This window comes from Tarenaya hassleriana, unplaced genomic scaffold (genome assembly GCF_000463585.1).
Source record: "Tarenaya hassleriana unplaced genomic scaffold, ASM46358v1 Cleome239, whole genome shotgun sequence".
Taxonomy (NCBI): Eukaryota; Viridiplantae; Streptophyta; class Magnoliopsida; order Brassicales; family Cleomaceae; genus Tarenaya; species Tarenaya hassleriana.
Genome location: NW_010965690.1, coordinates 67,286 through 83,125, shown reverse-complemented (window position 1 = coordinate 83,125; position 15,840 = coordinate 67,286). Strand labels below are relative to the sequence as shown.

General features: G+C 39.2%; 1 protein-coding gene across 1 annotated transcript; it reads right to left on the bottom strand.

Annotated features, from left to right (window-relative positions):
- Positions 1–8,061: 8,061 nt before the first annotated feature.
- LOC104815517 (autophagy-related protein 11-like) lies at positions 8,062–13,452 on the bottom strand. The gene is made up of 5 exons (XM_010543931.2): positions 11,812–13,452; positions 9,825–11,478; positions 9,214–9,434; positions 8,849–9,062; positions 8,062–8,732 (listed from the first exon to the last, which is right to left on the bottom strand). Exons 1-5 carry the CDS (start codon positions 12,759–12,761, stop codon positions 8,280–8,282), a joined length of 3,492 nt encoding a protein of 1,163 aa, XP_010542233.1. The 5' UTR covers positions 12,762–13,452; the 3' UTR covers positions 8,062–8,279.
- Positions 13,453–15,840: the final 2,388 nt, after the last annotated feature.

Sequence of the window (15,840 nt, the reverse complement as noted above, 5' to 3'; positions counted from 1 at the left end):
ACAAACTGACGGACAAACTGAAGTTGTGAATCGTGTTCTATCATCACTCTTGCGTTCCATTGTGAAAAAGAATCTTAAAACTTGGGAAGAATGCATACCTCATGTCGAATTTGCTTACAACCGATCAGTTCACTCCACTACTCACTTTTCACCTTTCGAAATTGTTTACGGCTTTAATCCTTTGACTCCATTGGATTTGATTCCTTTGCCATTTTCTGAACATGCTAACCTTGATGGAAAAAGAAAAGCTGAGTTTGTTAAGCAGATTCATGAGACAGCCAAGTTGAACATAGAAAAGAAGACGGAGCAATATGCAAGACATGCCAACAAAGGAAGAAAGGAAGTGATTTTTGAACCTGGCGACTGGGTTTGGATTCATATGCGTAAGGAAAGATTCCCAAAGGAAAGAAAATCAAAGCTGATGCCTAGGGGAGTTGGACCGTTCCAAGTTTTGGAGAAAATCAATAACAACGCATACAAGATCGATCTTCCGAGTGAGTATAACATCAGTTCAACTTTCAACGTTAGTGACTTGACTCGTTTTTATGCAGAGACAGATTTGAGGGCAAATCCTTTTCAAGAGGAGGGGAATGATGAGGACATCGAAAGCAACATGGATCGCGTCGTCTTGCCGGATGGACCAATGACGAGATCAAAAGCGAGGAAATTTCAAGCTGCTCTAAACGGGCTCTTTCTTGACTGTTTGGGCCAAGAACACATGGAAAATGACATTGGATCAAGTCACACACAAGTCCAGCCCATTTGCAACATGATATCAAGTGTAGAAAGCCCAAAATGAAGGCCCAAATGTTGCAGCCCAAGTCCATGACGAAAATGCCAAACAAATTCTGCAAATTCAAGTCTTCAAGCCTTTAATGTTGCTTCCAATCTACTCAAGTCAAAGTCCAACACAATTATGGCTTTGTTTTTCCAATAATTCCAAAGTTTTAGGAAGACTAGCACTTATTGTAGTTTTCTTATGTCTTTTGGTATTGTCTTGGTTCTCCTATAAATAGGTGAACTAAACTCATTTGTAAACACAGATTTCATCAATCAAACTTGTGAGAGTATTCTCTTTTAGTTCTTTGTGAACTATTTTCGAACTTATCGGATTTCTATCTGTGGCGTTCACCCGGCTTATCAAACGGACAGTCATAACCGTTTGTGGCGCCTTCGCATACCAAGGTTGCTAATCACGGCGTTAGGTCTAGGTCGCGGCAGTCTTTAGACTTGTGCCAAGGTTGATTCCTACCGGTTGGTTAGAGGTCGCGGTCTCCACCCGCCTAGTTAGAGCAAAGGTCCTCGGTTCCGCATCATTTAATGCACTCTAAACATGTTTGGATGCACTCTTAGTATGTTTCAACGCACTCTAAATATGTTTGGATGCACTCTTAGTATGTTTCAACGCACTCTAAACATGTTTGGATGCACTCTAAACATGTTTGGACGCACTGTAAACGTGTTTGGACACACTCTAACGTGTTTAGATGCACTCTAAGTATGTTTAGATGCACTCTAAACATGTTTCGATGCACTCTAAAAATGTTTCGGTACTCTCTAAACATGTTTGGATGCAATCTAAGTATGTTTTGACGCACTCTAAACATGTTTGGATGAACTCTAAAAGTGTTTGGACGCATTTTAAATGTGTTTTGGTGCACTCGAAACATGTTTAGAGTTCGTACTCTATATATGTTTCGACGCACTCTAAAAATGTTTTAATGCATTTTAAACATGATTGGATGCATCTTATTATGTTTCGACGGACTATAAACATGTTTGGATGCATTCTAAGTATGTTTCGACGCACTCTAAACATGTTTGGATGCACTCTATGTATGTTTTGATGCACTCTAAACATGTTTGGATGAACTCTAAAAGTGTTTGGACGCACTTTAAACGTGTTTTGGTGCACTCTAAACATGTTTAGACGAACTCTAAACATGTTTCGACGTACTCTATATATGTTTCGACGCACTCTAAAAATGTTTTAATGCACTCTAAACATGTTTTGATGCACTCTTATTATGTTTCGAGGCACTTTATACATGTTTGGATACACTCTAAGTATGTATCGAACACTCTAAACATGTTTGGATGCACTCTAAGTAAGTTTCGATGCACTCTAAACATGTTTGGATGCACTCTAAGTACGTTTCGATGCAGTCTAAATGTGTTTTGACGAACTCTAAACATCTTTTGTTGCACTTTAAACATGTTTCAACGCACTCTAAACATGTTAGGATGCACTCTAAACGTGTTTGGAGGCACTAGATGTGTTTGGATGCACTCTAAACGTGTTTGGACTCACTCTAAACATGTATAGACGAACTCTAAACATATTTCGACGCACTCTAAATATGCTGCGACGCACTCTAAAAATGTTTCGATGCACTCTAAACATGTTTGCATGGACTCTAAAAGTGCTTGGACGCACTCTAAACATGTTTCGACTCACTCTAAATATGTTTCGACGCACTCTAAAAATGTTTTAATGCACTTTAAATATGTTTGGATGCACTCTTAGTATGTTTCGACGCACTCTAAACATGTTTAGATGCACTCTATATATGTTTTGATGCACTCTAAACATGTTTGGATGCACTCTAAATGTGTTTAGACGCACTCTAAACGTGTTTTGATGTCTCAAAACATGTTTAGACGTACTCTGAATATGTTTCGACGCACTCTAAAAATATTTTAATGCACTCTAAACATGTTTCGACGAACTCTAAACATGTTTCGACACACTCTAAATATGTTTTGATGCACTCTAAAAATGTTTTAATGCACTCTAAACATGTTTGGATGCACTCTTAGTATGTTTCAACGCACTCTAAATATGTTTGGATGCACTCTTAGTATGTTTTAACGCACTCTAAACATGTTTGGATGCACTCTAAACATGTTTGGACGCACTGTAAACGTGTTTGGATGCACTCTAACGTATTTGGATGCACTCTAAACATGTTTGGACGCACTGTAAACGTGTTTGGACGCACTCTAATGTGTTTGGATGCACTCTAAGTATGTTTAGATGCACTCTAAAAATGTTTCGATGCACTCTAAAAATGTTTCGGTACTCTCTAAACATGTGTTGATGCACTCTAAGTATGTTTTGACGCACTCTAACATATTTGGATGAACTCTAAAAGTGTTTGGACGCACTTTAAATGTGTTTTGGTGCACTCAAAACATGTTTAGACGAACTCTAAACATGTTTCGACGTACTCTATATATGTTTCGACGCACTCTAAAAATGTTTTAATGCATTTTAAACATGATTGGATGCATCTTATTATGTTTCGACGGACTATAAACATGTTTGGATGCACTCTAAGTATGTTTCGACGCACTCTAAACATGTTTGGATGCACTCTATGTATGCTTTGATGCACTCTAAACATGTTTGGATGCACTCTAAACGTGTTTTGGTGCACTCAAAACATGTTTAGACGAATTCTAAACATGTTTCGACGTACTCTATATATGTTTCGATGCACACTAAAAATGTTTTAATGCACTTTAAACATGTTTGGATGCATCTTATTATGTTTCGACGCACTATAAACATGTTTGGATGCACTCTAAGTATGTTTCGACGCACTCTAAACATGTTTGGATGCACTCTAAACATGTTTGGATGTACTCTAAATGTGTTTGGACGCACTCTAAATGTGTTTTGATGCACTCAAAACATGTTTAGACATACTCTAAATATGTTTCGACGCACTCTAAAAATGTTTTAATGCTCTCTAAACATGTTTCGACGAACTCTAAACCTGTTTCGACGCACTCTAAATATGTTTCGATTCACTCTGAAAATATTTTAATGCACTCTAAACATGTTTGGATGCACTCTTAGTATGTTTCGACGCACTCTAAACATATTTGGATGCACTCTAAAGGTGTTTGGATGCAGTGTAATTGTGTTTGGACGCAATCTATACGTGTTTGGATGCACTCTAAGTATGTTTAGATGCACTCTAAACATGTTTCGACGCACTCTAAAAATGTTTCGGTACTCTCTAAACATGTTTGGATGCACTCTAAGTATGTTTTGACGCACTCTAAACATATTTGGATGAACTCTAAAAGTGTTTGGACGCACTTTAAACGTGTTTTGGTGCACTCAAAACATGTTTAGACAAGCTCTAAACATGTTTCGACGTACTCAATATATGTTTCGACGCACTCTAAAAATGACTCTAAAAGTGTTTGGACGCACTTTAAACGTGTTTTGGTGCACTCACAATATATGTTTCGACGCACTCTAAAAATGTCGACGTACTCAATATATGTTTCGACGCACTCTAAAAATGTTTTAATGCACTCTAAACATGTTTGGATGCATCTTATTATGTTTTGACGCATTTTAAACATGTTTGGATGCACTCTAAGTATGTTTCGACACACTCTAAAAATGTTTGGATGCATTCTAAATAAGTTTCGATGCACTCTAAACATGTTTGGATGCAGTCGAAGTACGTTTCGACGCAGTCTAAACGTGTTTTGACGAACTCTAAACATCTTTTGTTGCACTTTAAACATGTTTCGACACACTCTAAACATGTTAGGATGCACTCTAAACGTGTTTGGAGGCACTAGATGTGTTTGGATGCACTCTAAACGTGTTCGAACTCACTCTAAACATGTATAGACGAACTCTAAACATATTTCGACGCACTCTAAATATGCTGCGATGCACTCTAAAAATGTTTCGATGCACTCTAAACATGTTTGCATGGACTCTAAAAGTGCTTGGACGCACTCTAAACATGTTTCGACTCACTCTAAATATGTTTCGACGCACTCTAAAAATGTTTTAATGCACTTTAAATATGTTTGGATGCACTCTTAGTATGTTTCGACGCACTCTAAACATGTTTAGATGCACTCTATATATGTTTTGATGCACTCTAAACATGTTTGGATGCACTCTAAATGTGTTTGGACGCACTCTAAACGTGTTTTGGTGTCTCAAAACATGTTTAGACGTACTCTGAATATGTTTCGACGCACTCTAAAAATGTTTTAATGCACTCTAAACATGTTTCGACGAACTCTAAACATGTTTCGACACACTCTAAATATATTTCGATGCACTCTAAAAATGTTTTAATGCACTCTTATTATGTTTCAACGCACTCTAAACATGTTTGGATGCACTCTTAGTATGTTTCGACGCACTCTAAACATGTTTGGATGCACTCTATGTATGTTTTGATGCACTCTAAACCTTTTTGGATGCACTCTAAACGTGTTTGGACTTACTCTAAACATGTTTAGACGAACTCTAAACATATTTCGACGCGCTCTAAATATGCTTCGACACACTCTAAAAATGTTTCGATGCACTTTAAACATGTTTGGATGAACTCTAAAAGTGTTTGGACGCACTTTAAACGTGTTTTGGTTGCACTCTAAACATGTTTAGACGAACTCTAAACATGTTTCGACGTACTCTATATATGTTTCGACGCACTCTAAAAATGTTTTAATGCACTCTAAACATGTTTTGATGCACTCTTATTATGTTTCGACGCACTTTATACATGTTTGGATACACTCTAAGTATGTATCGAACACTCTAAACATGTTTGGATGTCGGCTGAGTTGCAGAAGCAACTCGAAAGATTTGATGCCTTCGAGATGATCGAGCATCTCAGGACTATGTTCAAGGAACAGGCAAGGGTCGAGCGATTTAACGTCCTTAAGAACCTGGTAAAAAATGACCAATGGTTGACCCGTGAGTACTCATATCCTCAAGATGAAGGGTTATCTAGAGGATCTTGACAGACTAGGGTTGGAGGTTAGTCGTGAATTGGCAGTAGACCTAGTTCTTCAATCCTTGCCGGATAGTTTTGATCAGTTTGTCATGAAACTATAACATGCATGGGATGGAGGACTTGACCGAGCTACATGGGATGTTAGTTCAACCGCTTTCTCGTCTTGGCAAATCGACTAATAAAATAGATGCAACTTCATCTATAGCATGGCCACGCGTTTTTCATAGTCCGACTTTCACGAGAGGGTCCAACGATATCTCTCCTATTAAGAAGGTGACAAGTCTCATATTGCACGTCTACTATCTCCATATGATTCGTGAACGTATCTAATCAACGCCGTTATAATTATCCGGTTAAAGACGACGTTTGACGCAGTCAAGACACGCCATTCCTCATATCAGATACTCTAGACATCTCAGGTATGAGGATCCAGGAATGAACCGCTGTATGAGATTCAAGTCATGACTCTGTCCATGTGACAATCTCATGCGGATCATACTAAAGATCCCTACATAGCAAATCTCTAACCTACAGTAAAGGAACTACTCGTTAAACATCGAGACGTCAGGAGGGTTTATATCAATAATACAAAACATCGTAAAATAGAAGCAAAGGAAGAATGCTTAGTCGATTTCCCGCCTTCGTAATCTTCGTCTTCTACTCTGATCTCTTGCTTCTTGATAATCGCCCCCTTTTCTTGTGCTCTTGGTGTATTCTCTGTGTAAAGCTTGAATGATTTCGACCTAAGAGTTTTCCCCTCTTATTTCCGTTCGGTTTGGGAAAATTGGAAGTATTCTCGAATCTGGGAATCGAACCGATCATTTCGGGTCAAGCCAAACCGATCGTTTTCACTTTCTGAGAAATTTTCCAATTCTGCGAAGCTGAACCGATTGTTTCACCAAGTTCAAAACGATTGTTTCATGTCTCTGATCAGTTGTGAAAATTCGCTCATAACTTCCTACTCCGATATCGGATTTAGGTGATCTTGGTGTCTATGCGTAGATATTGAGAAGAGCTTTCCAATGCTGTAGAGAGCAGAAGACTTAGACTTATAGAGTGAAAGTTATTGGACATGCAAAATCTGACGTTTTCTGACCTTCACGTTTTCTCTGTAAACACTCCAAATGTTTCCGTTTCGTCCATGATATTCCGTAGTCCATACTTTCCACTCTTTTTGCTCTTTTTATGCGTGGAAACCTATTTAAACTCCAAATAATACAATTATCCAATATCGAAGCCAAATGTGCCCTAGAATGCCTACAAATATGTAAAACCGAGTCAAATACGCTAGACATCCTATATCAAAATATTATCCAAAATACATGTTATCAGTTAGTCATAGGATAAAAGCGTGATTGATGAAATAGAGGCAAGCCATGGGGGTCCTTTGCGATCGCAAAGTTCCCATACGGTTGAAAGAAAAATTCTACTGTACAGCCATAAGTCCCGCATTGATGTATGGTAGTGAGTGTTGGGCGGCAAAAGGACAACATGTGTCCAAAATATGTGCGGCCGAGATGAGGATGTTGCGATGGATGTGCGGACATACACGGATGGACAGAATCCGTAAGATCCAGCACAATATCATCACTGAACTTGGAATCCAAACCTAGCTCAGTTGCCACACTACTACTGCTAGGTACGACATCCAGATGTTTTGGTAAGCTCTTAGAGGTGGAGCTGCTACATAGGGACACACCCATTTCCGTAACTACGTTATACTTTCCACCTTTCTCAACGTTTTGCTGAGGTTCCACCATTGACGAGTCAAGCTGATGATTAAGCATCGAGGAGCGTTTAAGGTGATTTGGACATGTAAAACGTAGACCGTTCGATGTTGCGGTTAGAAAATTAGAGAGTATGAGGATAGAAGTGAAGAAACGAGGAAGGCATAAGCCTAGACTTACTTAGGAACGAGTCATTAGGAATAACTTGAATGTGTTGCAAATCTCAGAGAATATGACGCAAAACTGAAATGAGTAGAAAAGAAGAATTCATGCGGCCGACCCCAAATAAACTTGGTATTAAGACGATGTTGATATTGATATTGATGTTGACGATGTGGAAAAGTTCATGTTTTTGGATTAAATTCAATATTTTTTTACTCACTTAAAAACTTTAATATTTATTTAACAAAAAACAAAGTTTAGTGCTTTTTATGAAAAGTTCGGTGTTTTTTTGAAATTTTTCTTAATAAAAATATTGAAAATGATGATAAAAATAATAAATTTGGCATTTCCCTTGTTCTATTTTTACAGTTCAAAGAGCAGTGTGAGTAAAACTTCCCATATACAACGATAAAAGATTTCAGTGATCATATCCTGTACAAGAAAACAGAGATGGAAAGACGATGAAACCCAATACCCAGAAAACATAAAGGGGCCTGTTTTGTTTAGTCTCTCTCTTTTTTTTCTTTTTTTAATTAAGAGTATTTACAGGTTTAGGGTTTCTTCCATCACTTCTATCTGCCTAGGGAAAATAAGCGAAGGATCAGGAAGCTTGTTGATGAATAGCAGAGTCAGGTAGCATAGCTATGGTCACTATGAAGTATTCACATCCTGGAGAGAGACCATAAGGGTTTGATGATGAAGTTGTTGGTGAAGACAATGAAGACGATGAACTCGACGATATCAGGTTATTACCCAAGCCATTGTCTGAGGCAGGCCAACCAATCTGATCTGTCTTACCCATCTCGGGACAGTTTGAACCAGCCTCTGTAGACGGTGGAAGCTTCACAGTTTGGCGCTCAATATGGACAATCTGTCCAACAATGTATGCAGGTCGGGTCGGGTGATGATCTGTGAACAATGCCACTGATTCGGGAGACAAGTAGTAGTTTGAGCATGTCCTGCTGATAGCCTCGTAATGCCTTGTCGAGTTCAGCACAAATGCTGCAATCTCATGGACTTCGAGACGACAAAATGATATCTTTTCCTTGTTTGCCTGCAACAAGTTCATCAATTCTCAATGTTAATAACTGAAACTTGCAGGGCAATGCCGGACAACATTTTGAGACATTTCATTCCATCAGAACCGAAGTTAGGTTCAGAACAAGTTACCTGCTTTCCAAGTTGATGTTTGTTATACAATGTTTTCACGAGCTCTTTCTTTTCTTCGAAGTCCTTTCTTAGCTGTTCATTTGCAGCTTCTAGCTTTTGGCCCTTTCCGAGTAAATCTTCCCGGTGCCTGGAGAGGAAGCTGACCTTGTCTGCCAGGACCTGGATGCACTTTTTGAACTCAGCAGTACCATCATCTTCATTATCATTAATGGAACTGTAGATTTTCCAAAATGCAAAAGAAACAAACCATAAACCATTTGGTTCCTTGTCATTCATGTCAAGAGCTTAACAAAAAGGAATTCTTCTGGGTCATAACTATACATTAATGATGATCACCAAACAGAACAATGGATTGAGGAACTTACTTGGATAAAGATTGAGCTAAAGTACGCAGTGACTCGGCAAAACCAGCAACCCCACCAGCAGCACAGACAGAGTTCCGGAATCTTTCAAAGAGGCCTCGCATCTTCACAGCTGATGCACGGAGGGCACTATACTCTGAAGCTCTACGGTCAGCAGCACAACGATGGGTTTGAGCTTCTTCTCTTGCTTCGTGTAAGCAATTCTCCAAGTGGGCACAGTTCATCTACAGCCAAGAAAGTAAAATTTTAGCTCACTCAATGATAGATTTGTACTAGGAATATGAGAGGAAGGAAAACATCGAACAGGAGAAAAAGCTCTGCATATGTGCAAGGTCTAGAAGTTCATCTGGTAATGAAAAAGCTCTGCATACTCCTTGTCCAGATGATTGATACTAAGCATTATAAGGTGTTAAAGATCACTCAAACTAGATCCAATACAAAAACTAGGGATACCAAAAGAATAGACATCAATATCGGATGCTAGCATTAGCAGAAGGGAACAATAACGGAGGATAAATATCAGAAAAAACTGCACAGTAGCTTGCCCTGCCAGAGAATAAATACCAGAGTTGGAAATTAGTTAAAAGAGGCAAACAAGGCGAAAACTGCCACACCTGGGATTCATTGAGAAGAGCCTGACTCTTTTCCAACTCTCTACTTAGTCTGGAAACCTCTTCCATAGCATCGTTACGGTTGGATTCCATTTCACTCAGCTTATGGGACTTGTCTATCAGCTCATTTCTAAGATCCAGCACAATATCATCACTGAACTTGGAATCCAAACCTAGCTCAGTTGCCACACTACTACTGCTAGGTACGACATCCAGATGTTTTGGTAAGCTCTTAGAGGTGGAGCTGCTACATAGGGACACACCCATTTCCGTAACTACGTTATACTTTCCACCTTTCTCAACGTTTTGCTGAGGTTCCACCATTGACGAGTCAAGCTGATGATTAAGCATCGAGGATGAATCCATCATATTTTCATCCATACCCTCTCGAGCTTTATACGGTTGTTTGTCAGAAAGATTTGAAACACATGAGACCTCATCCATGGGTTCTGTAGCATATATATGGGTTATATTGGTTTCTGCATCAGCAGAGGTTTCTACTTTATATTCGTTAGCTTGTGTATGCAGAAGGTCTAAGCCAGACACGTCCTTACTATTACTATGTCTCTGCCCCTGTAAGTATTCTTCGGAGAGACGTTCTTCCAGTTCACGGATACGTTTCTCATATGAAGCACAATTCATTTCCTTTTCCTTGAGCATAGAGAGGAGATGTTTTTCATACTCATCTTTGGCCTTCAACGCCTCTGCAGTCTTCTCAGCAGCATCCTTCAATAAACTTTCTAGTTTACTGTCATCAAGCGCCTCATATTCCACTTCTGGGCATAGCGTACAAATCCGGGCTATAGCGGAAGCAAGGTCAGCTTTCAGTTTCGCATTCTCAACCTCCATCTTGCCGGTTCCAGCTACGTCTACTAATTCGCAGGCCTCCAAGATTTCATCATAACTGTCTTTGTGCAAAGCTTCGATAGCTATCTCCTCATGCCCACCCGAAAACGAGCTCTCACTTGACATGGCCAGTGAATTCCTTGAAGGTGCAAGCTTTGAGTGTGAACCGGCTAGATGCTCGGGAGCATAACGATCAATGTCTATGATGTCGATATTGAGCAAACTGGTATCATAAGGAGCAATATTGACATCACACTGGTTAGGAGTATCATATAGCCCCATCGAGGCCAATACATCACGAGGTACATATGGACCTCGGGCTTTAAGAAACTCTTGACGTCTCCTGACCTCTGTCTCTCGCTTCATGGCAAGCCTCTCAGCCAGCTGTCCTGCCATGCCCATGTACAGCTTCATAGAGGCTTTTCTTCTCACCACTTCTGCAAGGCAAGCCCTATAAGCGGGGCCAATCCCACGAACTAACTTCAAATCCGCAAACAAGTCATCTTGCCGCAGCATTGCCTCTCTAAAGACGGGAAACTGCAACTTAGCATCTTTGATGATGTATGTGACATATGTTATCTTTTGCATGTAACTGTGAACAAAGCTGTTCATCTCATTCTTCTTGTTCTTGCAGAAATCTAGCAATTCTGAAATGGAGTTATGACAAGCCCACATTGTCGGCAGATGACTCTTGTCATGCACCTCGTACATAGGACCCAGAGCTGAAACGGCATCGTGGGGACGGATCAACGATGACAATGGGTAAGACAGACAATCATCCACAAGTTTCGCCACTGTATTCACATCTTTGCTGTGACGAGATCCGAACAAAAATTTTTAGTGAACAGAATTCGCAATAATTTCATAAAAGTAAAGGGATTCATATAAAACGATCACCAAAAAAGTATAGATCTTGAAATATACAAGTTCATAAAAAATATAGGCTAAAACATTTCATGACGAGATACGAGCAGGTATTCATTTTAGTTCATTGTAAATCTCATGCCGAATGCAAAAATTAAAAAGATTTGCATGATAAGCAGTAGCCATTGATGCAAAAAAATCAAACTGCACTGTTTCGAACCAATTTTCATGTAGAAGGCCAGGAATGTAGTAACCAGACAAGGGTAGAATGTTTACATACCTGAGAGACTGCATAATGCTCCTTTGCTCGTTAATGAACCGTTCATGATCCTTAAAGGCCAATTCTAAATTTTTATTCGATAAAGATGCCCTGCAAGCAAACAACTCTTCTACCTTGCGCTTGACCTCAACAAACATCTGCTGGAACTGCGCAATCTTGCTCTCAAATTGCTTATGAGAGCTACCACAATTCTCTGCAGCCTTTTTCAGACTATCTTCCTTAATGAAATCCAATAAGCACTTCCTGGAATCAGTCTGCAAAGCTGGATGAAGCTTTCCTGACCTCAATTTCTCAAAATCCCTTGCAAAATTCATCAGCAAATCATAATGGAGACGGTGTTGATGCTTATACCGCTTCATAAACTCAAGGAAATTCTGATAGATCACCCGGTAATACTGGTCCAGATTTCGTGTAGCAACTTCTACAGCTCGTTCTTGCACTTTCCGCTCCCTGATTAACTTCTCACAAGTCTCATACTTCACAAAAGTAGATTTGAAGATGGCACGGCCTTTGAGTGAATGAGACCGGAATAACCTCTCATAGGAAGGTAAAGCCTTTAAAGCTGGATCAGATGCATCGTCCAAAGGGTGATGATTGGGCATTGAAGCCGGGAGTAAAGGGTCTGGCACTTCCTGTATATCAACTTCTTCCAGTGGCGGAGCTGGAGAGCTGCTCTGTAACCTAGCCTTGTTGAAAACAAACACTTCCCTGTCACTTGCGGGCAGTCTGTAAGCGGACAAAAGCTTTTGAGACTCGAGTTTCATGTCCAGAGAGAGAAGAAGCTGATCGTTGAAGCTAATTCCAGAAACAGACTCGACAAAACGCATCACAGCTTCAACTGGAGTAGTTTCGTTGCATTCGAATTCAAAAGAATGGCCATTCTCGGCAACACAGAGAAGAAGCTTGCCATCATTGGCGAAGCTGTCGGTCAAGCTTGAGCTCAAGCTCATCTTACCCACCGAAAACCCAGAATTCTCTACCACTGAATCTCTAACCAAAGTCAAATCAAGAAATGTGACTGATCTAATCAAGGGAATAACCACATCAAAGCTCTTCCCTAGAAATTCGCTCGCAAATCTGTGGAGGAACAGAGCCCTTTATATCTCCAACCGTTGACTAAAATCCAAAACAATAAAAAACCAAGCGAATTTCCTGTCTGATTGGTTTCGTAAAGGATCCTAAGCACCCAGTATCTAGCCCTAACCAGGAGAACCGCAAACCCTCGCTTGAAAATCGATAAAAATTTCCCAAAACCCACCAAGATTTAACCACAAAGTTCCAAATTTCCCGCAAATCGAGCACCAATTTCCCCGAAAAGAATCTCCGACACTTCTGCAACCTTCCGCCACTTTTTGTTCAAAAAGAAAACCTAACCCTAGAAGACGCTAAAGCAGACGTTAGATGACGACTGCGAGCGATTTGGGTGAAGAGACGTGTCAATCCTGGAAATTTCCCGAGAGAAACAACAAAAGAGGCAAACCTTTCACGAAACCCTTTTCAACACCAAATCAATTTCTCCAAAAAAAAAAACATTCTTATCTTGTTCTTCCTCTTCGCTTCCACAACGAATTCTCCCGTTGATTTTTAAACTATTTTACCTTTTTTCAAATTAATGGAAAGCAACGCATCTGTTTCCGAAGAAGAACCCTTCCCCTAAGACAGATATCACCAAATCACTATTTATTCTCTAATAGTAGTCTTAATATTCTTCACGTTACCACCCCTTAACTTTACAATTTTGCTTTTAGACCCCATACGTTATCAATTTAGCCCCAAAAGTTTGGTGCCTTACAAATATCTCCCTTCTATTATCTTTGATTCTACCACGGTTGAGAACAAGTCTTATCACTTGCTGCTGGTACTAGAAATTGGCCATATTCTTTTAGGTGACAATAATCATTAATTGGATACCATTTTGCACATATATATAGGTTGTGTTATATATATATGATATAACTAGTGGAAAACAATTGATAAGAATCTACACATATACAGAAAGTATATGGATATGGTAAGTTATGTTGCCATGTGACATGAATTGGACCACATACGACGCTTATTTATCGCCAACCAGCCACTATTTTTCAGTATATCATAATAGAATTTGCTATATTTTTTGTCACAAGAAATTTCAAGTTCAAAAACTTTTTAATGAAATCATATTTATGTATATATAATGAATGCGAAATCATATAAAACAAAAACTAATAATTTTTTATCTTTAACGTACTAATATTATTTATACTTATAGTGATTTGGTGGTGTGTCATTGTTAAAAATATTTATCTGTATTTTTGTAGCATATGCTTTCCCATCATGTCGGACCACGATTAGCTGAAATCAAAGACAGAAGATGCCACTTTGATTATATGCTTTGTGATGCCACGTCAATGATTTTAAGTTACTTCCCTTCGTACCGTTGGAACAGAAGTTTGGGTATAGAACTGCGTATAAATGACCAGATAACTGGATCACTCTTTTAATCATTTTTTAAAATAAAAATAATACATAAATATCTAAATTTTTATACAATTTCCATGTAAATATCTGAATTATAGAACTTCAGAAAAAACTCCTAAAAATTTCTAAACTTGCAAATTGCGAGAAAGAAATTCCTAAACTTGCGAGTGTGTCTAATTATTTCTAAACTTGAAAAAAGTGACCCAATAATTTCTAATATTGTTAAAAAAGTGTCATAATAGTCTTTAACATAAAATGATTAGAATAATACGATTTTAAGTCCTACGTGGCTGGTGACTTGTCAAGCCATGTCGGATTTTTGAGCTACGTATTCAGAACCGAGTTTAGAAAAACCGGTTCAATAAAAGCGGTTTGAAACAGTAAATTTCGGATTTAGTGTAACTTTGACGGAACCCTCCAGCTTTCCCTCTCCCCCTGCTACCTCGGCGATGACGGTTCCCTCAAACTCCGGCGAATTGGGTTCCTTTGCTTCCGTCGGAAAACTGGGTTTTTCGTAGTTTTCAGATCTCTCACTGTTGATCACTTGCGTGACGAGCTTTAAATTTGTACCCGACACACAACGAATCCGCAAGTATACGGATGATGTAGTACTGGGGTCGAACTTCCCTCTCCCCCTGCTACCTCGGCGATGACGGTTCCCTCAAACTCCGGCGAATTGGGTTCCTTTGCTTCCGTCGGAAAACTGGGTTTTTCGTAGTTTTCAGATCTCTCACTGTTGATCACTTGCGTGACGAGCTTTAAATTTGTACCCGACACACAACGAATCCGCAAGTATACGGATGATGTAGTACTGGGGTCGAACACAAGGACTTAGTGCGGTTAAGCTAGGAATCGATCAAAACTAGAAAAATGGTAAAAATAAGATTGGAGAATTGTTTTTTGTGGTTTTGAAAGTTGCAGAAAATTAAATGAGAGAAATAAAATCAAAGCAAGCAATAATTCAAGAGAACATGATCGATGGAAAAGGTTATGAAAATCGGGATTCACCGATCATGCAAGGATGCCGTAGGAGTTGTGGACCTAGATCATGCTCGTTCTAAAATGAGGAATTCGAAGACTAAGGTCGGGTTCGGTTCTTTCGACCCGAAACCCGCTATCTAAGAGAGTACTCTATCCACTTTCGTGGCTTAGAATGAAATTCCCGAATGCATTAAATTCCCTTGTCACGATCCTAGATTGAATTGAACCGAATTTTTTCGTATTCAATCTCAACCCATTTCAATGAATGCACCAAGAATCAAGAATCCATGTCTCCATGAAATTCTCAATCATAAATTCTACCCATAAGATTTTCATCCAATGGAAAGCATTAAACACCATTCATTAAACTCTAGCAATCAAACCCAAACAATTGCATCACCCAATTCAACAAATCATAGGTTTCCCTAAACATTCATTCAAGAGAGATGAGAGATAATTATGAAGAACAAAATTCCATTCATTGCAAGAGTTTGAAAGCATAAACAAGGCACAATCTTGGATCCGAAGGTTAAGACAAGCATCCTTACATGAGGGCTAATCCCTCATCCCACAACAAGAAACTACTCA

Bases quoted from the DNA above. Each gene is read 5' to 3' on its own strand.
- LOC104815517 (XM_010543931.2), bottom strand. From the start codon at position 12,761: ATGAGCTTGAGCTCAAGCTTGACCGACAGCTTCGCCAATGATGGCAAG. The intron at 11,479-11,811 runs GTATGTAAACAT...ATCTCGTCACAG, and splicing joins AGCATTATGCAGTCTCTCAG to CAAAGATGTGAATACAGTGG. The intron at 8,733-8,848 runs GTAACTTGTTCT...AACTTGTTGCAG, and splicing joins AACATCAACTTGGAAAGCAG to GCAAACAAGGAAAAGATATC.